The 27,315-nt window shown below is 40.1% G+C and overlaps 1 protein-coding gene across 1 annotated transcript in view; it reads right to left on the bottom strand.

The window, feature by feature from the left end:
- Nucleotides 1-22,064: 22,064 nt before the first annotated feature.
- Nucleotides 22,065-27,315, bottom strand: part of LOC149141953 (uncharacterized) — a 443,876-nt gene continuing 438,625 nt past the window's right edge. The window contains exon 16 of the mRNA XM_089448017.1: nt 22,065-22,362. Within this exon, the coding sequence (XP_089304143.1) occupies nt 22,228-22,362 (135 nt within the window). The 3' untranslated portion in view covers nt 22,065-22,227. The remainder of the gene's footprint in view (nt 22,363-27,315) is intronic.

The raw sequence follows: 27,315 nt of genomic DNA, 5'->3' as shown, positions 1-27,315 counted from the left end.
TGGGCCCTTGATAATCCCCACGAACATTAAGGAACCCATAATTGTCCCAACCCCTGGTGGATGATAAACTGCCCCACCTTAAGGGGGTATCCATTACTATATATTACGCATCATGCTCTCATCCCTTGGAGCCCTGAGAAGTTATGAAGAAAAATCAATCAAAGGCAAAAGGCATATGAAGAAGGGTGGAAAAAACAAAGCCTGAGGTAACTTGTGTACTATGATTTTCTCCCTCCTACACTCATATACCCAAGTGTGGGCTTTCCCTATTATAACTATCGTTGTGGCATGACGTGTGGTCCAGATGTTTCCCCTGATCCCCACTCTGTTCCATTATTATATCATTTGCCACCTGCCACTTGAGGAATGTACCATGGACATGTCACCCTCTATAAAGGATGAAACCACCTAATAGGGTCCTTGATTAACCACTTATTGAGCTTGGAGACACTTGTACATGCCAAAGATCAATATGGAAGGGCATGCCACCATGAAGTGCCCCATTGGTCACATGGCTTGTAAACTCTTTTACTTGATTAGTCTAATGATTTGTTGTATTGGAGGGTAAGGGTATGCATTGGATCTTATGCAGGATTGGAGGTGGGTTTCCATTATGGGTTGGGTCTCCCTATACGGGGTCCTGACCCTTTAGAGGGCCACATTGGCACTTGTAGGGTGAGCGTTGAGAGCCATAGGTCTCCACCATAGAAAAGAGTACTTCATGGATCCCCAACACCACTCGTTGATTGCTCGTGTTCCACCTTTTGGATGAAGATGATGCACCTGGTTCACCATGCCCATCCGACTCCACACATGCACCATACACTTGTCAGATGTTCCAGGGTGCAAAGGATGTCTATCGTTGTAGAGAGAGGGCTTATATTATCATCCTAGCCCTTACAGACGGTCTACATGCATTTTCGATCCACTTGGAGACCCATGAGGATGTCCTTGTGCCCCCACACCCACTTGGGAGCACCACAGGGTCTTGCTTGGAAAACAAGGGGCCAACCCTTTGTCCACTATGTTTGGAGTCTAGTTCTTCATCATGGCACCACTTGGACTTGTTTAGGCCTCCAGAAAGTCCCAACGGCTCACTTTGTTCATCATTCGACCCTCTTGAGAGGCTTCTTATTATGTTATTGAGCTATTTGGTGGGCTTGTCACCAAAAGTATTGTTATTATGCACATTATTTTATTTTATGGGCTCAATTAGGCCAATTTAGCTAAATGGAATTAATTAGAGAGTGTATAAATAGAAGAGAGATGATTCATTTTCATCATCATCACTTAGATTCGGTTATTTTCTCTTGTGAGATTTTCGCTATTCCTTTTGGAGGACGAGTTTGGATGTTATGGATGAATTTTGATGTTTGGATATCTCTCTCTTGTCTTGGAGCTTCATTATTGGCATAATTTGATGGTTGGATATACTCTTTTGTACATGTAAGTGTTCTTTTCATGCTTATTCTTGTTATTTACTTTGTCACATGAATGTTGCTAGGAGTTTCGGTATATAATTCTAAAATTTACTACTTTTCTTTACGAATTAGTGGAAATTTTGACATTTTATAGTGTTGCATCATGTCATGGGCCATGTATGAATGGGTGAATGTTCCTAGAGATAATTTGTGATTAAATACACATCGATAAGTTATCGATTATTGCAAATCGAAGTATAAAGACCTTGAAGCAACTGCTCTCATGCCCTAATGCCATGTGAAGTTGTTTGAGGGCCTCCTTTATTGGGTGAACTCTTTCCAAAGCATAAATTCTCTGTGAATCCATCTCTCCCAAAGGAAAAGGTATTAATCCTCCATAGGTGATCATCTTCAATGATTATTCTTTTCACCTCCCTCTTTTTTTAGGCCTAGCCTACATAAGCCACCTAGGGAATCAATTATCTCACAATCTAGCCAACCAAACACTTCAATGTTTGGTCCACAATTGCGATGAGGTTTGCTCTAGAGGCCCTCGAAATTTGAAGCAAATCTGACGGTGGGATCTTGAGATATAGCAAGCCCTAGCTCAAGGATCATTTTGTGCACTAGTTTTCACTTGGCTAGTGTTCTCATTAGGATCATTAAACTCAAACTTCAAATAATTTTTTTCCTTTGATCCTTTTCTCCTCCCTAATTAGGTCAAGTCCCTCATTAGGTGATCAACTGCATACCCTTGACGTAAATTGGGTTGGCTTGGTCCCATGTGGTCCCACTTCTTATCAAAGTTAATCCTTGAAAGACCATTTAGAAACCAAGTTTCCACAAGGATTTTGAGGTCTAGGAATCCCCTTTGCAAGTCATACCTTCAAACCCTAGCCCCCAAAATCCTCCTAGACCTTCCTAGAGAGCCTTCACCTTGCTTACCAAGCAAGCAAGCCACATATTTGAGCCTCTCTTGTGAATAGGCTATTAGGATCACCTTTCATCCTATCATTGATATATTCATTATAGTGACCCTTATTATACTGAGTCTCCTCCCATTGGTGAAAGTCTGTAAAGAGAAGCGAGCCCTAGCTAATGTGAGAATGAGTTATCACTGCATGGTTCCCTCTTGACCTAGTAGTTGCTCTATAGGATCCCCTCCTAGGACCCTTGCTAGTTTGAGCGGTAACATGTACTTCTTTCCTTTTCCAGCACCAACTCTTCTCTTCCTGTACCATCTCTCTTTTCCTACACCTTAGATGATCCTTAAGAAGGATCTACATCTCATCTGGAGGTTAGAAGTATTCACATACTCAAATATTCATGCAAGCAATATAAGCAATAAAAATAAAAGTCAAAACAATAATAGAATTACCAAAAACATAGATTTAAAAGGTACTTATCTTTAATGAGAGGTGACTAACTCCATCTTGGAGCAACCTTCAAGAGTCATTATTGTCCATTATCCATATAACAACGTTTCCCTCATACTTCAACTAACTTCATTAACAACCAAGCCTAATTGAGACTAGCCCATCTAGGGTTATACTGATTCTGGTACAAATGCTTAGAACAGCTTCTCATTGGTCATGCTAGGGGTTCAACACTACATAACTCAACCCTTTTTCATGCTCCAGGGTTTCTTCCAAAACCTAATCTCATGAAATCTACCAAAATAGATTGCCGAGGGTTTCTTTCAAACCCTAACATTCTTTTAGGTCTCCCCATATTCTCTTGCTTCCATCAATGGTGTCTTCATAGGGGTGACCTTCAATAATTTTTCTTCAGCCCAGCTCTACTACCATGTCAATTTTTCTTAGGGCTATATTGTTCTTTGCTTTAGATAATTGCATTTAAATATTTATACATTGAATTCACCCCACAACATCATAACATTATTCAAAAACATATGAAATTATATAGAAAGAACAACATCACCATCAATGCAGCGAAACATAAAGGAATAATAGAAGAAAAACATTCACATATAGAGACACTAGGATTGGTCGAAGACCAGGGAAAACCCCATAAGGGGGAAAACCCTTTCAAATTCTTCTTCTTATTAGTTTTTCATTGAATGTTTCAACAAAGAGAAAGTACAATAATCCAATTCTTTATCCATAAGACTATCCAACAAAAATCAACCAAACAATTTCTCAAAGATGAACCCAACAATAATGCTTGTCAATATCATGATTTAGAAGCATGTAACTCATATTTCATTAAATTTGGAAGTAAATAGTGGATCTAGAATTTCAAAATAACTAAAAAACTCAATTCTAGTGATGTCCTTGTAATAAAATATTTCCAAATTTAATGAAATATGTGTTATGTGATCTGTTGTCATGATCTGCGGTCAATTATCATGATCTGCGATCAACTATAAAAATAAAATCATAGTTTCCAACTACACAAAGAGAGTGTACGTGTGTGCGGTTGAAAGCCTCCAACCGCAAGCATCGACTTGTGTGCGTGCGGTTGCAACCAAAAATTCCCTGTGGCAACCCTACGACTGAGAACCAAAACCCTAATCACACATGCGAACTTCGAACCCTGCAATTTCAGACCTATGCGAGCCAAACAAAGAAAGAAGAATGATTGATGATCTCCAAATGAGGGTCACTTGACTTGTATTTATAGCCATCCAAGGGTGTCCAATTTCCTTTTGGGCTAACCTGTCCTTGTTGTGCACATGTGGGTTCCCATATTAAATTATATTTTTCCTTAACCAAATCAAATTTTTCCAAGGGCTAGTAGTGGTATTCCTTGGTGAAGACCATCCAAAGGAAGGAATTTGTCCCTAAGCTACCAAATTAACAAGATGGTGCAATGTATGCAGTGCCTAATCCAAGTTTGTGCAACATACATTTCGTAGCCTCTTATATTGCTCGAACCTTAATCAATTGTTATTGCATGAGACAGGTTTGTTGCTTACATGATTTAATTTGCACCAAACGTATTCCAAGAACATTACAATCATATTGGGTGCTTATGGGAGTATAGTTTTGAATTGAACTTCTAAATACTAGAAGAGAGAATAACAAATAATGGAAGAGAGAATTGAATGATATCAATATTGCTATGATTCTCTTCCTCTTTTTGATAGGACCAATGTACATTCAATGGCATTTTTTGGATAAAGTTTGTAAATCTATTTTGTCATTTGAATGAATTGGACACAATAGTTGAATTGACTATATTGTGAAACCCTTTGGTTGTTCAAATATTATTGAATGAAAAATGCATTCTCTGAATTCCATAATTGGTGTAGTTTTGACTAGCAAGGAAAACTATGCATAGCGGCTTAGAAAGATAAACAACACACTCATTTTTAATGATTTATGGGACGAAATTTGTGAATGTGAAGTCACAAAATTGGATGACAACAATGAATCTAAAATGAAGCTGAAGGAAGAAGCGTCATTCAAGCCCATGTCTGCCAAATAATTTGTTTATTTGGAAAAGCAAGGACAAGGAGACTTTTCCCATCATCACTGCTACAGTAAGCGAGGATATAAGCATACATATTGTTTCGGTGACTGATGCATATGGTGCACTTAAGAAGTTAAAAGAACTGTTTGATTCTCATTCAGAATTAGAACTCATATAATTGCTTGTAAAGATTTTGAAGCTTGAATTCAAAGATGATGACCCCATGGCACTAGGTTCATGCATGACATTGATGCCATCGGAGTAAAGATCAATCTTCCTCTCACAACATTTATAAAGGCCCTTTATCCTACCTACTCTCGCTACCATGAATCTTTGCAAGCAAGTGGTCAGACGAAAATCATAACATTAGACTCCCTGGTTGCAAAGGTTGCAGAAAGAGAAAAAGCCTTTGGAAATAAAAAGCAAGCATCACAATCCATTGAAGAAATTGTGCATGTTGCCCAAAAAGGAAAGAAAAATCCTTCCAAAGGAGACAATAGAAAAAGAGGTAATGGGAGAAATAACTTCAGATGAACGTGGGCTAGAAGAAATCTGATAGAGAGACCTAATCTACATTGTGTCTATTGTGGAAGAAAAGGTCATGAAGCCAAAATATGCAGAATTCCACGAGAGAAAATCAACAAACAAGAAGAAAAAGACAAAGCTCCAAAGCAAGCGAAAGGTAATGCACCAGAATTTTCTCATTATGTTGTTGCTCACTGTAATATTGGATTGCATGAGGATGTATTTAACATTGCATCTGCTTCTTGAAGAGACATATGGTTACTTGACACAAGTGCCACTTGCCACATAACATTTCAAAGAGAATCTTTTGAGTAATTTGATGAAAACATCGGTGGCGTGGTATATTTTGCTGACAAGTCTAGTCTCAAGCCTTCAAGGATTAGAACAATAAAACTCAAGTTGCTCAAACTTTTTGATTTTGTCTTGCATGATGTTCTATATCTTCCTCAGTTGCGAAGGAACATACTGTCCCTTGTACATGTACGCCAACAAGGTCATTCCATCCACATTTTCGATGGAAAAGTTGAAATAAGGAGGGCTTCTGACAATAAAGTTATAATTATTGGAGAGGAAAAAGACATATTAATAAAGCTAAAGGGGAAATCTCTATTTTCTGCACAACATTTAGCTCATGTCACTCAACATAATGAAGGTACATTGTCTTCAAATTGTTAGTTTTTGTAGCATCTTACATGTGTTATAGTCTCAATTTGTGTGTAAGAGATTAAGGAACACGAGATCTTCAAAACGCATGAAAGGTTTCACGAGATAAGCTTGTGAAACGTCTTAATTAAATTAATTAACCATCGTTTAAAATTTTCCCAAGTCTAACATAGGAAAACTGGTTATCATAGCAATTAATTAAGAAAAGGTAAGAAAGCTCTAGAAACTCACACAGATTGAATTTGAGATGATCTTAGCCATTGATATCGATTTAATCATGGTCATTGGTTATCCAATGAGAGATTATAAGAGCAGGATAATGGGGATGGAGATGATACACTTGAGCATAACAATGAGACACAGGGAAAGTGAGTTCCTTGGCAGATTGAGCTATGCAGATGCAGAAATCAAGCAAGGAAGAAGTGTTCAAGCCAGAAGGAAAGAAAGAGTGAGATTAAGCGAGCAACAACAGAGTATTCCAACATAGATTCCCAGCAGTAGAGAAACAAAACAGGGAGGCTGAAATATTGTTGCAGGAAGGCCGAATAGTAGCCAAAAATCTAGTGCGAGTTGCCAGAAGAGGGTTTGTAGTGTTGTCAGAGGTCAGATTGAGCTCCAAAAGGCCATGCAAATTCCTTCTAGTAGTAAAGGGAGGCAGGAAGACTTAATTGGAGCCAACTAATAGGCCATATGGTGTTTCCATGCCAGGAAGTGCAAATTCTTGGAGGTCGAGTTTTTCAGTGGGGTTCGAGCAGGTCAGAGGGGGGGCCAAGATAATTTGTAGAAGATAAATTTTCTCCAAAATTATTTGGCCAGATTATTTTGCTAAAGGATAGCCAAATTGGGCATCTAGATATTGTACTCAGAATTTTTACTGTTGCATAATAAAAATAAACCCCTCATCTACTGCACAAGTTTTCCCTTCGAGGTTTTTCTGGGGAATATTGTCCAAAAATATTGGTGCCATTTTTATTGTGTGCGTGCATCTATTTTCTCAATTCCAGTTTATTTAGCACGCGTAATTTTATTGTGAAGAATTCAGCTAGAAAAATAATTTTCTAATTGCTGCAATTTCAAGAAATTTTCACATGGTATCAAAGCAGTGTTTAAGAACATATCAAAAGCTCAGTAGTGAAGGGAGAAAATTTCATAGTTTAGAGGAGGTTGTGAGAAAATATTTTGACAGATCTGTGCAGGGCACCAGGAAGTGCAAATTGCAGAGGAAGGGGTTTGATTTTCAGTTTGCAGGCAACATTAAATTTGATCAGCCTCAGTAGCAGAGATATGCCGGGGTGGATTTTCCGAATAGAGGGTCCTGGTGAGCAGATCAGTCAGTTCATTGAGCATATATAGGCACAATTAATTTGTAGTAAGTTTTGTAGCAACAGATTAGTGTTAGGTGGAAGAGAAAAGCACATAGGAGGAAACTTCTACTTTTCTTAGAGGGTTTTCAGATCCAAGTTCAGGAGGAAATCTACGAATTCCAGTTTCAGTAAGCCATGAAAATTTGCCCGAGTAGCAAATTCAAGTTGCTAGGATTGCAGATCATGTGAGGACATCCTGAAGGTTGATCGAGAAGTCTTAGTGAGTAGCCGAAGGCAATACATTGTCTGGAAAAGGACTTTCGAAGGCAAACAAAAGTAGATTTATGAATTCCTCAAGCAGTGTGAGCAACAACAACAGGGCCACAAGGAAGAGAGGGAGCTTCTGCATTTATTTTCCTAGTTTTGAGTTTTGCAAATATGGCCATAACAGGACTCCCTGATCAAGATAGGCATGATGGAGCCTCTAACTATGGCATCTAGATGGCCATGACGACTTTCCTGCTAGATGAACATGGTCTAAAGACATATGCAGAAAACACTATGGTCGTACCTACAGATCAACAACAACTAGCGAACTATACAAGGAGATGGACAAAGCTAAGAGGATGATTTTCGATGGGCTTCGAGATCATATCGATCCACATATTGCAGATAAGAATACACCAAAGGAAATGTGTGATGTCATAACAAAGCTTTATCAAGATACTTTCGAGAACCGAAAGATATTTTTGAAGGAGAAGTGGAGGGCCACAAAAATGCACAAGGGTGAAGGTATTACATCCTATCTCTCCAAGATATAGAGTGTCATAGATGAACTTGCAGCCATTGGAGAAAAGTCGTTAGATAACAAGTTAGTTTGAACAACTCTCAATTGTTTCACCGAGTGGCATACTTTCATCCAAGTTATTTCTGGGTGAGATACGCTACCTAGTTGGGATCGTTTATGGAGTGATTTCACTCAAGAAGAGATGAGACTTACTCTCGTAAATGGTACCAACAGCAGCAAGAAGACACCGAAAGAGGAGAAGGATGAGGAAAACATAGCCGTTGCAACCAAACGAAAGGCGGAGAAAGGTCCTAGTCAAGGACAAGGCTCAAAGGGAGGAGAGAAGAAGAAGAAAGATTTGTCTAAGATCAAATGCTCCAAGTGTGGTGAGTTTGGTCACTACAACACCCAGTGTCCCGAGAGGAAGAAAGACAAGAAGGGGGAGCAACAAATAGCAGCTTTGGTGGAGATAGATGAGTTTACCTCCATATTGGATGAGTTTGCATTGATAACAGCTATACCTCCAGATGGAGGAGCATAATACTTCAAAGTTGTAGGATTGGGAAGGATCCATAAAAGAGGAGCAACAGTTCCAACATACTCTTCTTATGGATTACTACCTTTACTACAGCGGCCCACACTTTTTAGTAGCAAGAGGATCAATGTCACTAGGCACATTCAGATCTTGAGAGACAGTTGCAATTATTTACTAGAGGGCCACAAAGACAGATGCAACATAGACAATTACTCAGTAGACAATGCAAATACTAGTTGCAATCAAAGACTCAAGATACAGTGGTAGAGCCAGTATGGGGACATAGTGGATCCATAGATTGGTTCTCAGTTGCAGTAGCAACAACAAAATGAGATCATATGAAATACAAGAAATGTTGGCAGAAGTGTAGGGTGGCATAATGCAATGTCGGCAACAACATAGATGCAAGGTGGTTTAGTGACAAGATTAGCATATGAAATAGAGTATGCGCAATGGCTTGATGGAAAGTGACAGGTTGTTACAAATGTTATACATCAGCAACATGTGGGAAGATGTTATGGGAAAAAAGACCTTCCTCGCTAATAGGGAGTGTTAGTTTTTGTAGCATCAACCATGCATTCTAGTCCCGATTTGTGTCTAAGAGACTAAGGAACACAAGATCTTCAAAACCGAGAAAAGGTTTCTTGAGATGAGCTTGCGAAATGCCTTAATTAGATTAATTAACCATCATTTAAATTTTTCCTAAGTTTAACTTAGGAAAAATGGTTAATTAATAGCAATTAATTAAGGAAAGGTAAGAAAGCTCTAGAAACTCACATGGATTGAGTTTGGGAAGATCTTAGCCATTGATAATGATTTAATCATGGTCGTTGGTGATCCAACAAGAATTGATAAGAGCAAGATGATGGGGATGGGGATGGGGATGATACACTTGAGCATAACATTGAGATAGAGTGAGAGCAAGATCCTTGGAAGATCAAGCTATCCAGTTGCAGAAATCAAGCAAGGAAGAAGAGTTTGAACCAGAAGGAAAGAAGGAGTGAGATTGAGGAAGCAACAAGGTATTCCAGTAGAGATTCCCAATAGCAAAACATAGAGGCTAAAATATTTCAGCTGGAAGGCCGAATAGCTAGTGCGAGTACCTAGAAACCCAGTGTGAGTTCCCAAGAGATGGTTTATAGTGTTGTCAGAGGTTAGATCAAGCTCCAAAAGGTCAAACAAATTCCTTCCAGTAGCATAGGGAGGCAAGACGACTCACATGGAGCCAGCTACCAGGTTGTATGGTGTCACTAGGCTAGGCAGTGCAAATTCCTGGAGGTCAAGTTTCTCTATGGGATTTGAGTAGGTCAAAGGGAGGTCAAGATAATTTGCAGAAGGGAGAAATTTTCTCCAAAATTATTTGGCCAGATAATTTTGCTGGAGGATAGCCAGATTGGGCATCCAGATATTGTACTCAGAATTTTTACTGCTACATAATAAACATAAACCATCATTCGCTGCACCGGTTTTTGTTGGAAAATCAATGCAAATAGATTAGGGTTTGATTCTCCTTTCTTGATAATTACTTGTGAGTTGTGTTGACTTCTTTTATTTCTTTATTATATTATCTTTCATCAAGCAATTACCATATTATGTGTGTATGAAGTTCACAAAACAAGAGACATAAGATATAGGCATTATGCTAAGGCAAAATCTCCTTTGAGGGGAAAACCCAATAAAAAATTATTCCTTTCAATAGTATTCTTTGAGACTCTTCACCCTAGACAAAGACCAAACCTTCCCTTCACAACAAGTTAGCATCCCAAACCTTCAACCTCTTTTCCAGCAACTTCGACTATGCAACAGCTTCCGACATTAGTAAAACTTGGAAGACTTTCTTCCAAATTAGGGAACGAAACAGAGAGAGAGGCACCAAAAGTTTGATTTTCTTCTTCTCCTTAGAATCCATCCAACTTAAACTTCCTTCAACTTGCTTAGACCCACTTCGACCTAATTCGCACTTCTATAGCTTCTCTTGAGATATCGAATTAGCTTGAGATGAGATGCTCCAAATGACTTCAACTTGCTTCTATTTATAAGCTCCAAGTGAGGTCGAATTAGTGTCCTTAGGCCGACTTGATCTCTTCTAGGCTGACTTGGTGTAGAGGATACATAAATTATATTTGACTCAATAGTAAACCTTTTTACATGATTCAAAAGCCCAAGAAGGGTCTCTTTGAATATACAATGACTTTATAAACTCAATATTAATCCTAGGAGTCCACAATGGGGACTTTGACTAATATAATGATGACCCAAGCATGAAACCCATGCTTTAATAAGTCATTGTTACAATAATAAAAATTATTTTCTTTATTCTTTTGACAAGTACATTTCATGATGACTCAAATACATTAATGAATACCGAACCTAGTTACATTTTCCAACAATTTTCCTTTCGGGGTTTTTTCAAGTACTATTGTCCAAAAATATTGGTGTCATTTTTATTTTGCATGTGCATCTATTTTCTTAGTTCCATTTTATTTTGCACAATATAATTTTATTGTGAAGAATTGCAGTGTGATTTATTCATTGTTTGTCATAGCAAATAAACTGCATGATTAATCAATTAGAAGAATAAATTTCCAGTTACTGCAATTTCAAGGAATTTTCACACAAGTCTTCTATGGCATGCTAGATTTGGACATGTTAATTATAATAGTCTTTGTTTGATGAAACATAATGGGGTTTTTGGTCTTCGTACTATTCCTCAAAACTTAAAACAATGTTTTGCATGTATTCTTGGAAAACATAGAAAACCATTCCATGACTCCAATTCTAGAGCATCTAGAAAACTTGGATCCATTCATTCAGATTTGTGTGGTCCTATACCCGTACCTTCTGCAAATGGAAATAAATATATCATGACATTTGTTGATGACTACACCAAAATGTGTTGCATATCTTTGTTAAAAGATAATTCTAAAGCATTTGAAGCATTTACAAATTTTCATGTTCAGATTTAAAATGAAGCTCAAACTAAGATTGGTGTCCTTTGTACTGATAATGTCAAAGAGTATACTAGTAATGATTTTCGATCCTATCTTCAACAACATGGTATCCAACATCAAACATCAACTCCATACAATCCTCAACAAAATGATGTCGCTAAGAGGATGAATAGAACATTGTTGAATATGGTTCGTTACATGATGTCTTTAAAAATGTAAAACTAATCTTTTAGGTTGAAGTTGTTTTGTGTGCAATCAATGTGAAGAACATATGTCCATCACATGCTATTCAAACAAGACTCCTGATGAAATGTGGTAGGGCCACACCCCCTCCATCAAGCATCTCAGGGTTTCTAGTTCCACCTGCTATGCCTCAATTCCAAAACAATAGAGAAAGAAAGTTGATGCAAGGAATCGTAAATATATTTTTTGGGGTATTCTGATACCACCAAGGCCCATCATCTTTATGATGAAGCGAATAAGAAATTAATACTTTCTAGAGATGTCATATTCCTTGAGTTCACCAAAAAGTGATGACTTTGTTGAAAGACAACTTGATCGACTAGAAAGGATTTCTCCGATGTAGAATTATCATGAATTTGACAACAAATTCCAAATATTGAAGGGGGGAGCCCAATTCTCGCTCAATATTTGGAATCTCCCTTTGTAGAACTAGAACCAACTCCTCATGAAGGAGTTGCTCATTAATAAGTTCCAGAAACCTCATCATATTTAGATGAAGTTATAAGCATAATTGAGAAGTTGAAGATTTAGGATGCTACACCCTCGATGGAGCCATCTAGTCCTTCTCCAAAACAACCAAAATGGTTGATCAAGGCACTTGAAAGTGTCCATCCTGATGAGATCGGAAAGACTAGAACTAGGAGTTCTACAAGAGAAGACAATGGAGGTGCAAATCCAGGTGATCTAAATGACATAAATACTTTGTATGACTGTGAATTGAATTGTCTGTTGACTTTGAACCTAATCCTTCGAAGAACATTCTTCTCATCATGAATGGAAAAAATCCATGTAGAAGGAATATGATGCTCTCATAAAAAATGGGACTTGGAATTTGGTAGACCCTCCATGCAGAACCAAACTAATTGGATGCAAGTGGGTCTTCAAAAATGTAATATTCCTAATTAGCCATGGCTAATTGGAATATTTGATTTTGCTCAATTTTTGCCTTCTATAGTTATTTGTAAATAAAAAAGTGAGGAAGGGGGACATAACTTACTTTTAGAATAAAAAGTCACTTCCTAGTAGCACAATGTTGTGACTAAAAGGGGAGCCAAGGGGGCCAAGTGGGATGTAGAAATGGATCCCACAGACACACATGGAGGGACTGTGTAGAAGGGAAGAAACACGTGGCAAGAGAGGAATTACGCAGGAGGAGGTGAGCCTTGGGATTGAGAGAGGCAAAGGCTATAAAGGAGAGAGGAGCCCCTTCATTTTGATCATTCTTTTATGAGCATTTATGATAGTCATGTCGACTTAAAGCACGCTGGCTGTTTAGCTAGTCTGCAGCACTGTTTAGTGCATTGAGTGTCTCCGTTCGGAGATCTCACCCTTAGCCCTGGGGGACTTCGAGTGCCTGCTTGGGCAAGGTATTTCCATTGGCATTTCATCAGCATTTCAGCAGCAGTTTCATCAGCATTTTGGAGGACTACGCAACACTAGGAGAGGGATGCAGTTCCTTTTTGCAGGAGTTCTGGTTTGAGTGTTTGCAGTAGGATTTGTACTGAGAGATAGAGCAGGGGATCAACCCTTGCATATTGGAGAGTTTTGGCAAGGGTTTCAGGCAGATTTCTGAAGGGTTCCATTCAGTGGAAGCGCAAAGCATTGAGGGACTACGCAAAACACCAAGGGGGGGTGATTTTTGGGGGTCGGTCATTTCAGAAAAGCTTTCTGGGCTTTTCTGGGTTTCTTGAGTAGAGTCCGATTCCAGAGTTTCAGCCTTTTTTGAGGAGGGGAGTAGGCCCAAATCCTCAGTTGATTTATAGCAACAGCAGCATCACAACAGTTCTCCAGCAGCTTGGACGCAGTTCAGAGAGGGGCCATTCCTTTGCTATTTTGAGTGTATTTTTTCACTTGCCTTGTGCAAGTCAAGGTGCCGTCTTCTTGATCACCTCCTGTACTCATTCTATTACTCAGCATAATAAAATGGCTTAGCATTCTCCCTGCATTTCTTGAGTATCTGCTTATGGTTATATTGTTATATGTTGCACCATTGTTATTTGTATCTCTTTGAGCATTCTTGGCTATTATACCACTTGTGTGTTTCTCCTATACTCTTAGACAGAGTCTGGAAAGGGCCAGGTAGCCTCCGAATCTCGTCCTCTTTTCAGAGGCGACATATCTGGTAAATGCCCTCCCAGTCCATCTCTGGTTGGAGTTTGCTCGTGTTTGAAGAATATTCCTGATAAGGGATATCACAGTGGTATTAGAGCATAGATCTAGCTCAACCTATGGAGCTAGCAATCTATGACACCGGGGGAAAAACCCTATATCTGTTATAGAGGTCGGAGATACAGAGACACTGGGCGTAGGTTGGAGAACACTTACGGAGAGGGAGACTGTGTTCCGGTGGTGGACGCAGAACAGGAGGAGCCTGTGGTGGACGCAGAACAGAGGGAGCCTATGGTGGACGCAGAGCGGGAGGCTCCGATGGCAGATGATGACGGGAAGAGATTTGCGGATATGCTCCTCAAATCAGTGCAGGATCTGTCGAGGCAGATTGAGGTGATGGGGCAGAGATTCACGGCAGTAGAGGCCAGACAGCATGAGAGCCCACGGGTTTTCCAGGTTGGTGAGGGATCGGGCGCATCCCACCATTTGCTAGAGCAGTGTGACACTGCGCAGCAGGTGGCCTCACATGCCCCTACACGCTCTACCATGCCCACTTTCTTAGGAGCAGACACAGGGGCCGTAGCCCAGCAGGGGGCAGAGCCCAGACATATGGGTGATTATTTTGTAGAGTACTAGGCCTATGGGCAGGAGTTCAGGGAGTCTCATTCAGAGATTTTGTTCATCTCCAGCGGGATAGTAGACCCCACAACCATCACAGAGGGTACCAACATTACCATGATGGTGACACCCACCATGCAGCGAGTAGATTCCACTTGCCTAAGTTTGATGGTTCATCAAACAGTTCGAAAAAGTCTTGGGTGGAGAAGTTGGACATTTATTTCTAGCTTAAACAGATGTCGGAGACCACGGCCATCAAGGTGGAAAAATTGCATTTGGATGGTGAGGCCCAAGATTAGTGGTTTCATGGGATGGTTACACTTGGGCACTCTACAGTGACGACATATGCTAAGTTTACCAGGAGATTGATGGAGCGATTTGATTGGAGGGATCCCGAGCAGCATTTTGTTGAGTTAACGAGGCTCAAATAGACAGGGAGCCTAGAGACCTACATTGCAGATTTCCTGAGGGTCTCCGTGACGGTGCCATACCTATCCACGACACAGAGGGTCTATATGTATGTTGAGGGGTTAGTAGAGCCACTTCAGGGTCTAGTCCGATCCACTTGACCAACCACACTCCAGGACGCTATCAGCAGGACCCGAGACTTACAGGATGTCTTACCCAGGACCCAGACACCTTACCCCCAGATACAAACATTTCAGTGTAAGAGGAAGGATGTGAGGATTCCATCTCCAAAGGGGAATCTAGGACGAGTACAGATTGATGACGATGTCAGGAGGGAGCTGAAGAAGAAGCGGTTGTGCTTCACATGTCAGGAGCCGTGGGCACCGGGACATAGATGTGCTGCTAGCAAAGCACATTTTATTGAGGTCTTGTCTGAGTGTAGTGGAGAAGAGGATGACGAGGATGATATTGAGGCAGGAGATATCCATGCCGTACAGGGACCTTTGCCACCTCCACCGCCAGCAGCAGGTGGTGCATCTTTTGCACACACCAGAGGGGTCCTTGCAGCATTGCGAGGAGTTCCCAAGTATTTGACGCTACGCGTACGAGGGACAGTACGTGGCCAGCGAGTATCAGTTTTGGTTGACAGTGGGGCAACCCACAACTTCATCGATGCACAGATGGTTGAGCGGAGAGGTATACAGACAAAGAGCTTCGATGGGTTTTCAGTCTTGGTCCCAGGAGATCAGACCATGACATGTGCTCGTTATGTTCCAGAGCTTTCAGTGACGATGGGCACCTACACATTGACTGACCACTTTTTCGTGGTCGATATTCTGGACACCAACATGATACTAGGTGTTCAGTGGCTTATCACTCTAGGGAAGGTCACGACAGATTGGAAGACCCTAGAGATGGAGTGGGATGATGGGAAGACAGGGAGGCATGAGAAGATACAGGGACAACACACATATCCGCCTCAGACTGTTTCAGCTCATCGAATGGAGGCAGTCTTCTGAAAGGGAGACATAGAGTGGGCAGTGGAGCTGCGTGTATCAGAGGCAGGGACTACAGGGCAGACGATACAGCCAGAGATACAGTCCATCCTTGATCGGTATGCCATAATGTTTGGGGAGATTCCACCAGGACAACCACCGGATCGGGGGTTTGAGCACACCATCGAGCTTGAGCAGGGCATATAGGCCATGGTTACCACCCCCTATAAGCACCCCAAGGCCTATCGGGATGAGATTGAGTGGGCTATCCAGGAGTTGCTGGCTCTTGGGCACATTCGACCGAGCACGAGTCCTTTTGCTTCTTCCGTGGTGTTGGTGAAGAAGAAGGACGGTACATTGAGGATGTGCATTGATTACAGGGCCCTGAACAAGAAGACCCTGAAGAACAGGTACCCCATACCCAGGATCGATGAGTTGATGGACGAGTTGAGAGGAGCACGGTTCTTCTCAAAGATCAATTTGAGATTTGGGTACCATCAGATTCGCATGAGGGAGCAAGACATTCCCAAGACTGCCTTCAGGTGTCACTATGGGCACTTTGAGTTCTTGGTGATGCCTTTTGGGCTAACCAACGCCCCCACTACATTTCAGTCCTGCATGAATCACATCTTCCGTAGTCACTTGAGGAAGTTTGTGTTGGTATTCTTTGATGATATTCTCATTTACAGCAGGACTTGGGAGGAGCATCTCCAGCACATTGAGACAATATTGCGTATCTTACAGGAGCAGCAGTTCTATGCCAAACTCTCCAAGTGTGAGTTTGGGTTGACAGAGATGTTGTATCTGGGACACATCATAGGGGTGGACGGAGTGAGAGTCCACGAGGAGAAGATCAGGGCCATCAAAGAATGGCCGGAGCCGAGAAACGTGACGGAACTTCGAGGATTCATTGCCATTTGTACTTACTACCGGAAGTTCATCAAGGGTTTCACACAACTTGCTGCACCCTTGACAGATTTGATGAGGAAGGGGGAATTCAGTTGGTCAGATACAACGCAGCGAGCCTTTGACAGGCTCAACGAGGTTATGAGCAGCTGCCCAGTACTTGCATTGCCAGATTTTACGTAGCCTTTTGTTTTGGAGTGTGATGTGTCAGGAGAGGGGATCGGCGCAGTGTTGATGCAGGAAGGTCACCCTATAGCCTTTGAGAGCCCAAAGCTCCTTCCGCACGAGAGGTTGTATTCTATATACGACAAGGAGATGCTGGCCATCATGCATGCATTGGCTAAGTACCGATAGTATTTGGTGGATAACAGGTTCAGGGTGAGGATTGATCACAACAGCCTCAAGTTCTTTTTGGAGCAGAAGCAGCTACAGGAGAGGCAGTAGAAGTGGATCAATAAGATCCAAGCATATGACTTTGACATTGAGTATGTCAAGGGTAACAACAACATGGTAGCATATGCCCTTTAACGTAGACCAACCACGTTGCCTCTTATGAGCTTAGATACAGACTGGAGGGCTCGACTCCTAGTAGAGTACTCTAAGGACAGGTTTACATGTGAGATTCTGGATGGGCAGGTGGCAGATGACAGGTATAGGGTGGTCGATGAGATCATCTATTACAGGGACCGAATCTTCTTGACTGAGGGGTCTCAGCTCAAGAAGAAGATACTACAGGCATCACATGATTCACCATTGGTAGGACATCAAGGGTTTACCAAAACCTATAGGGCCATTAGAGAGAGGTTCTCATGGAAGGGCCTCAAGGAGGACGTACTCCAGCACATCCGGGAGTCCGATGTTTGCCAGAGGAACAAGGGAGAGATGAGCCATCCCGCGGGTTTATTGCAACCTCTTCCCATTCCGGAGGGGAAATGGGAGAGTATTTCGATGGACTTCATCACAGGGTTGCCCATGGTACAGGGCAAGGATTGTATCTTTGTCGTCGTTGATTGACTGACGAAGTACGCACATTTTTTTGCCATATATGCACACTATATAGCAACACAGGTGGCCAAGTTGTTCTTCAAAGAGATCTTCAGGCTACATGGTCTTCCTAAGACCATTGTCAGTGATAGGGACAATTGTTTCATGGGTAGGTTTTGGCAGGAGATTTTCTGGTTGGTGGGGACAGAGTTGACACCAAGCACAAGTTATCACCCACAGACGGATGGGCAGACAGAGATAGTTAACAAGTGGCTGGAGGGCTACTTGCGTAACTATGTCAGTGGGCAGCAACGAGCATGGCTGAAGTGGCTGCATCTGGGGGAGTACTGCTACAATACTTCACATCACATGTCCATTGGTATGTCATCATTCTATGCCTTATATGGGTATCATCCTTTATCTTTTGCTGACGTGATTATTGGTGATAGCAAGGTTCCTAGAGCCAATATTGGATCCAAGAGAGTCAGGATATCCTCCGAGCTCTCAAGGATAACATGTCTACCGCACAGAACCAACAGAAGTTGTATGCCGACAGGGGTCAGGTGGAGAGAGTTCAAGGTAGGGGACATGGTCTACCTATGATTACAGCCATACAGACAGTCGTCACTGAAGCAGAAGGGGGCTGAGAAGCTCAAGCCCCGCTTTTATGGGCCATACAAGGTGATACGCAGGATTGGACAGGTTGCATATGAGTTGGAGCTGCCCCAAGACAGCAAGATTCATAACATTTTTCATGTATCATGCCTGAAGAAGGCATTGGGGCAGCAGGTGACAATGACAAATGAGCCACCACCCATGGATGATGAGGGGCATTTGGTATTGCAGCCGGAGGATATCATTGATACTAGGGAGAGGCAGCTACAGAGCAGGATGGTCCGGGAATTCTTGGTGATGTGGAAGAATTTGCCAGATGAGGATGCCACTTGGGAGAGTGAGAAAATCTTGCAGCATCCAGTTGCTTGAGGACAAGCAACATTTTGCCGAGGGAGATTGTAGTATTCCTAATTAGCCATGGCTAATTGGAATATTCGATTTTGCTCAATTTTTGCCTATAGTTATTTGTAAGTAAAAAAGTGAGGAAGGGAGACATAACTCACTTTTAGAATAAAAAGTCACTTCCTAGTAGCACAACGTTCTGACTAAAAGGGGAGCCAAGGGGGCCAAGGGGGGCACAGAAATGGAGCCCACGCAGACACATGGAGGGACTGCGCAAAAGGGAAGAAACACGTGGCAAGAGAGGAATTATGCAGGAGGAGGTGAGCCTTGGGATTGAGAGAGGCAAAGGCTATAAAGGAGAGAGGAGCCCCCTCATTTTGATCATTCTGTTATGAGCATTTGTGATAGTCATTTCGACTTAGAGCACGCTGGCTGTTTAGCTAGTCTGCAACATTGTTTAGTGCATTGAGTGTCTTCGTTCGGAGATCTCACCCTTAGCCCCAGGGGACTTCGAGTGCCTACTCGGGCAAGTTATTTTCATCAGCATTTCAGCAGTAGTTTCATCAGCATTCCAGCAACAGTTTCATCAGCGTTTTGGAGGACTGCGCAGTAAGGGGGGTGATTTTCAAGGGTCGACCATTTCAGAAAATCTTTCTAGGTTTTTCTGGGTTTCTTGAGTAGAGTCCGATTCTGGAGTTTCAACCTTTTCTGAGGAGGGGAGCAAGCCCAAATCCTCATTTGATTTCTAGCAGCAACAGCAACATAACAGTTCTCCAGCAGCTTGGACGCAGTCAGAGAGGGGCCATTCCTTTGCTATTTTGAGTGTATTTCTTCACTTGCCTTGTGCAAGTCGAGGTGCCATCTTCCTGATCACCTCCTGTACTCATTCTATTACTCAGTATAATAAAATGGCTTAGCATTCTCTCTGCATTTCTTGAGTATCTACTTATGATTATATTGTTATATGTTGCACCATTGTTATTTGTATCTCTTTGAGCATTCTCGGCTATTATACCACTTGTTTGTTTCTCCTATACTCTTAGATAGAGTCTAGAAAGGCCCAAGTAGCCTCCGGATCTCGTTCTCTTTTCAGAGACGACATATCTGGTAAATGCCCTCCCAGTCCATCTCTGGTTGGAGTTTGCTTGTGTTTGAGGAATATTCCTAATAAGGGATATTAAAAAAAACAAGTATAAAGCAGATGACTCGCTTGACAAGCACAAAGAAAGGTTCATGGAAAAAGGATTTGCACAAAAGGAGGGTGTTGACTATGAAAAAACCTTCACTCCCACAACAAAATGGGTGACCATCTGGACCATATTCTCTTTTTTAGCACCAAAAATATGTGAAATCCATAACATGGATGTGAAGATAATTTTCTTGAATGGGGATTTGAAAGAGAATGTTTTTAAGTCTCAACTTGATGGTTTTGTATTAAAGAGACATGAACACAAGGTATGCAAGCTCATCAAATCCTTGTATGGTCTAAAACAAGCACTGCGAGCATGGTATGAAAAAATAATCAAGCATCTTCTGAAGTTAAATTTCAAACATTATAATTTTGATGATGCAAGTTTGTTTGTCAAAAAAGTTGGCAAAACAATTGTATATCTTGTAGTATATGTAGATGATCTATTAAGATTTAGACACATTGAAACTATATTGCATTAGTGAAGAAAGATTTGAAGAAAGGTTTTGAAATGACAGATTTGGGACATCTTCATTACTATTTCGGCATTGAAGTCAATCAAAATCCAAAATACATATTCGTTTTCCAAAAGAAGTACATTGGAGGACTATTGAATAGATTTGACATGGCAGATTGCAGCGCTCTCTCCACTCCAATGGATCAAAATTTGAAGCTTATGTCAAAAAAAGGGAATGAATTTGAGGACGCAACCAAGTACAAACAACTTGTAGGAAGTCTCAACTACCTAACCATGACCAGACCAGATATCTCATATGTTGTGAGCATTCTTTCTAGATCTATACATAAACCATGTGAGAGACATTGGTTTGCTGCGAAAAAGAGTCTTGAGATACTTAAAGGGAACTCAAGATTATGGACTTAAGTACACCAAGGTGGATGACTTTAGTCTCATTGCACATTCTAATTCATACATCGATGGGGACAAGGAAAATGGTGTATCAACTCCAAGATATCCCTTGAGTCTAGGATCAACAACTATCTCCTAGAGATCACACAAACAATCAGTTCCGACAAATTCAACAATATAAGCAGAATATGTGGCAACCGCAAAAGTGACAAAGGAAATTGTGTGACTTAGGAAAATACTTGAAGACTTGCAAGAGAAACAAGTGAACTCTACTCCTTTACATGTCGACAATACTATCAAGTTGGCCAAGAACCCCAGATTCCATGATCAAACCAAGCACATCAATACAAAATATCATTCGATTTGATATCATATAGAGGTCAAAACTATTCATCTAAGACATTTTTCCACGAATGAGCAAATAAAAGAAATCTTCATCAAAGCACTTGGTAGAGAAAAATTTGAAAAGTTCAGAATGATGCTTGGGCTCACAAACACCACTTCAAATTAAGGGAGAGAATGTTAGGTTGTAGTAACAGATAGATCGTTGGGCAAAGTGACAACCCACACATATCCTCCATGTAATAAATATATCTTATCTTTTAATGAATTCATTGGAGCTTTTCAATTCTCAATTTGACAGCGTGATTTGCTCAAAGCCAAACAAATTCTTGACCATGTGTTTAGAGTTTCTTTTATCTCATTGAAGAAAGGAAGATGCCACGAACAATCTAATATTCTACTACAATATTCTAATTATGGTTTTAAATTATATTATGTGTTATTTGTGTAGTGAATATTAAAAAATCATTGATAATAGGAATGGATAGTTCTATTGTTTCAATCCTATCAAAATTTCGATGCATTTGTGCTGCATATAAGTTTCTATGTAAGGAAGATACTCACAAACCATACTAATTTAGTTTTGAGTTTGAAACAAAGACATTCATGTATTTGGTGCCCTAAGAAATGAAAACTATTTTTCCTTATGGTAAAAATGTAACGTGTATTTAATCAAGAATCATTATTAATCACTGTCAACACCATTTAACATGTTATTTATCACTAGCTTTGAGGGTAATTTAGCTAGATTAATTAATGCCTCTCTCACCAGTAAATGTGCTTTATCAAAAATAAGAAAATTAACGTAAGTTAAAGCCGGGAGAAGATAATGCATTGCACGTATTTCTTTATATTTACGAGGTAACTCTATTTTTGTATTTTATCATTACAAAATGATATATGCAAACATTAATAAACAACAAATACAACTACATATTATTATCAATGTTCCAAATTATATTTCTGGGGCATAAACACGATTAAGGGTTACACAGATGCATTTGTAGAGAAAACACAATGACCTTGCTGCGTTGGGGTAGGTTCAAGACTTATCAAAATATCTTTAATACTGCAACTAGTAGATACTTGTAAATGAATTTGATAACCTCCAACAAAAGGTCCCTGCAATACTCATATCTAATCATGTTAGAAGTATAAATTGGCGTGACTCCAACATTCAACTTTTGTTGTATATGTAATAAATAAATAATGAGGAATATTCGTAAATGAATTTGATAACCTCCAACAAAAGGTCCCTGCAATACTCATATCTAATCATGTTAGAAGTATAAATTGGCGTGACTCCAACATTCAACTTTTGTTGTATATGTAATAAATAAATAATGAGGAATATTTGGAGGAATTCTAGGATGGGGTCTTGGCTGAGTTCAGGATGATTTTAGATTATTTAATATGTCATCATATTTGAATTATGTCTAATTCTTCTTTCTTCTTTCCTTAATGGTGTTTTTAACAACAAAAAAACATTTTTTTGAGTTCTCTTTGAGGAAAAGATAGCTACATATCAATAAATTTAACTAACTTTCGAGGTAGTAGGTAGTTAATATATATATATATATATATAAATAAATAAATAATAGAGAGTATGGTAACTCTTGAAGCATGGAAAGTACCTCATACGCATAAAGATCACGATTTACATTATATAATATCATAATAAAAATTGTGATTTTTCCACCAAAATAATAACGATAAGTAAGCAAATATAAAACACCAACAACACTGTCATTACGCTATTCCATATACTCAAAAAAGAAATATGTCAAAGTCGTGTAATCATTTTAACATAATATATTATTTTAGTACATAAAAGGAATTTGTGTTATAGAATATTAGGTCATTAATTTATTTTATACTGATGCAAAAGGAAAAATAATGAATTTGTGTTGCAGAACAATCGACCATTAGTTGACTTTATATCAATGCATCAAGAATAATCAATGAGTTATTAGAGTTGTACCCATAGTTGAATGAAATATTTGTTTGGATTATGATTAAAGGTTAAGAGAGGTTTCCTCATGTGACATGAGCATAAATATTCAATCTATACACTTTGCAAAGAAACATATTTCTTGAGCATAAATGATCTGTAAATTACCATGGATATTTCACGGAACAATTTGTCACAATAGATCTGATGAAATTACACTTAAAATCCGAAATTTACACTAAGGCTTAATTGTTCCTTAGATTTATGGATTCATTAATTACCATGTTATGCTTATGCTCACAATAGATCAAATCTGCACAAAATAGAGAACATCTAAATAAAAATCACCAACCACAAATTAACACAAGATAGAACCGGAGAAACGCTTTTGGGATAAAACCCAACTAGAAACTGATGTTGCTCTGCTCTTTTCCCCCGAATGAAAATGAATGCAAGTACAAAGAAGTGGGGTTTGTGGTCTGTGGGCTACTAAAGTGCACAAACCCTCTTTGTTTTCTCTCTCCCTATCCATTCTTGGGTACTCTGCTCATCTATAGAACAAATTGCACTTGAATAGAATGGAACCCCATTTCCTCCTAGTGACCCAACTATAACACAACTTGATAGCTTGCCAGTGGGTAAGTTTGACTCAATCAACTCTTAGCTAGAGTTACAATATTGACTCTTCTAGAGTCTTCTTCATCATGATCATGTAGCTAGCCCCTTTTGCATGAATAATGTGGGATGATGTGACAACCTCTCAAATCATTGACTATGTGGCATAACTTTTACATACTAACAACATTTAAGGTGATTCTTATGCCATTCGACAGGGATTTGTGCATAGAATAATGCTAGGGGGTGTGGCACTTATGTGGAAAAATTTTATCCCCCAAAAATGTCATTTGATGCCTCAAAATGCTTCCAAAATATTTTAGACCCCAATTCGCCAAACATAGACCCGCCTGTGAAAATGGCCTTGTGAGTTGATTCCTTCATTTTTTTACTCTAAAAGCATTAGGATGGATGAAAAATAATAATATGATCCAATTAAGATTAAACCTCCTAATTATGGTAGGCTTTTGGTACCCAAAAGCTTCTACTGATGAGGTGAAGAAATGTTTCCTCCACCTTTTCTTGGGTGTACCATTTAGCTTTTCCTGGAAACTATCATTTCAAGCCAATCTACCAAAGGTCATGTTTTCCCTCTCTTGTAGTTTTGGATCTCTCCTGCAAAACTATACCCTCTGTTAACTCTTTCGAAGCATCTTGTGCCAAAGCATCTACAAAAGGTAGGACCTATTCCTCTTCCTGATTTCGCATGAAAGAATCACAGAATTTTAGATTCTCTACCTTCACCATTGAGTAAATGTCCATGTATGGGGGTTGTTAAAATTGGCAACTAGGGCCAAACTCCATGTGGGTCATCTTATTTATGGCGCTAATATTTTTATTGGATCCCTCTCATCGAGAGGTGTAGGATTGATCTAAAGATCATCCGATTCCGATGAGTATTTATGAAGTTCTGAATTTATTTATGATATAAAACAAATTGTCAAGTTGGCCAGCAACTTGAGTAGGCTCAGAAGCCCAATAGTCATGTCTATTCATCATCTACGTTTTAGTATAAATAGGAGAGGACTTGAAGTCATTTAGCACACACACATCCTCTTCATGTGATCTCCTCCTCTCCACGTCTTTGGGTTTTTGGTGAAGGAGAGACACAAAAGAGCATACGTTGGTCTAGCATGAAGCCCTAACCGTAGATGATGCCTTAGCTGATCCAATGTAGTTCTTGAAGACACTTATATGCAGTTCTTGAAGACACTTATACGCAGTTCGTGAAGATACTTATACGATGTTCATGGTGAGACCTTATACGCTATTCTTGAATACATCTGTCATATGGAAACAACCGCAGCCATAACCACCGTCATGGAGGAGACATCAAGACGCAGTTCCTAGCCGCAATTGAGGGAGATCTTGCCATACTGCAGTGATGCCCTAGCCACTGTAATTCTACACGCAGAAAAATAATGGAGTCGCAGTCAAGGTCAAAATCCGCATTAGGGTATTGACTGCACCATGGTTTTAGGTACAGTCATTGCCTCATTAAGGACAAAACAATCATTTGAGACACTCTCAGCATCCCGTGATGTTCTCGGATCTAGCAGCATAGATCAGGCTACGTAACCGTGTAGAGTGGATCTGGCAACGTAGATCTGGAAACGATGAAGCCGTGTGTGATCTGACTACATGGGATCTGGCAGCGTAGATTAGGCTACGTAGATCAAATCGTGTGTGATCTGGTAGCATGGGATCTAGCAGCGTAGATCAGGCTACGTAGATCAAACCGTGTGTGATCTGGCAAAGTGGATCTGGCAACGTAGACCAAGCAGCATGTGATATGACAGATAGATCAAGCAGCGTCTGATCTGGGCACTCAATTCGGCATGAGGATGCAGTCACCATGAATAGAATACCCTTGGCCTTCACATATCTATGATATACCTATAGCAGCCTCAACAAAATGTATTGCAATTGTTAGGATCTTAATGAAGAAATCATTGTGCAACTGTGAGCTAGCTGGAGGAACAACAAGATGATAATGTCCCTATGCCACATTGTTGTAGGTGACAACGTGATTTACTTGAGATCTGTTCTGGGCATGTTGACATTGTTCTTGAGGTGCAAAACTACAAGAAATAGTGCAACCTCTGAGAGAAGTCACAATGACAAGGATCATAAGCAGTAATGTTTATGATGGTTACAGTCTCAACATAATGAGAATGATAAGGATAAATAGTCTCAGATCATGATGAGCATTGGCAGCAAAATGATGAATGATGGGCATGTCAGTAAAGGTCAGCATGATGATGAATAGGGTTGCATGATGATGGAAGATGCAGCATAATGGGCAGCATGATGATGAGAGTAGATGAGGGCAGCTCAGTCATCAAGGTCCAGCACTGTGATGGTACAACTTAGTGCTACACAGTAAAGTGCAGCAAATGGACAAAATGCAACACTACGATAGGTGAAGCAGTGACCTTGGAGAATTAGTTGAAGCAATATGTCTTCAACTTATCTCATGCTGATATCAAAAGTCAAAATGTCGACTTCTATTGTAAATGTACTATCTCTCTCACTTTCTCTGCTGAACTTTGAAGAACATTAAAGAAGAATTGGTCAAGGGTTTCCCCACATTGGGGTTTGTCCCTGGCTGGCGCCACATCTTGTGTCCTCTTGTCTTGTCTTGTCTTTTGCGATTTATATTTATGTTCCATCTGCAGTTTACTTTAATGCTAATGTGATTGCTACCTGTGAAAATTTAAATAAATTGCTCTATCATAGAACATACCTAAAATTAACATGGTATCAGAGGTGAGGTGAAGACAATGCCCAAGCAAGAGTGAAAGAGAAATCACCAAAGACAGTTGGGACAGGACAAAAGGATCAATGGGATCATCATCCCTCTTCTCATTCACTAAGGGTGAAGTCAAAGTAGAGAATATCATCAGAATGACGCAGCAGAATATGGCCTACCTAAAGATCACTTCATTGGAAGACCGGATCTCAGGGTGGAAGGAAAGGCAGATAACTAGTTCGGCCATTATGCGAAGGAGTGTCCGAATGGAAGGGACACATCACTTGATGATGATAACAACAGGGACATCTTCAATGATCAAAGGAATGACATGTAATGCAGGTCATCAAGGAAATGGATGACTCTTCATAGAAAGCAAGGAACCCCATGTATGAAGAATCAAATGTTGTTTCTGATAAGATAAAGAAGCGTTATCTTGTATTGGCCCTCTCCTACAGATTCTTTGGGAATCTAGCTTATTGATTGTAGTGCTTCAAGGCACTTCATCGGATAGAAGGGTGCACTCTCTAATTTGGTAGAGATGGAAACAATTGTGGGATTATACTTGGAGCCAATGCCACCTATCTTGGAAAGGGTGCAGGGAATGTTATCCCTCAATTGAATGAGGGTAACTCGATTCATTTATAAAATCTCTTTTATGTACCTAATCGCAAGAAGAACCTGGTGTCCATTTCAGCAATGGAAGTCAGGTTTCAGGGTGGCACTCATCAATGAAAAGCTATGTGTTTGAAAATAG

The sequence above is a fragment of the Pinus tabuliformis genome, chromosome X (assembly GCF_031772625.1).
Source record: "Pinus tabuliformis cultivar Carrire ecotype Pingquan chromosome X, CPIR1, whole genome shotgun sequence".
Lineage (NCBI taxonomy): Eukaryota > Viridiplantae > Streptophyta > Pinopsida > Pinales > Pinaceae > Pinus > Pinus tabuliformis.
This window is presented reverse-complemented; position numbering and strand designations above follow the sequence as displayed.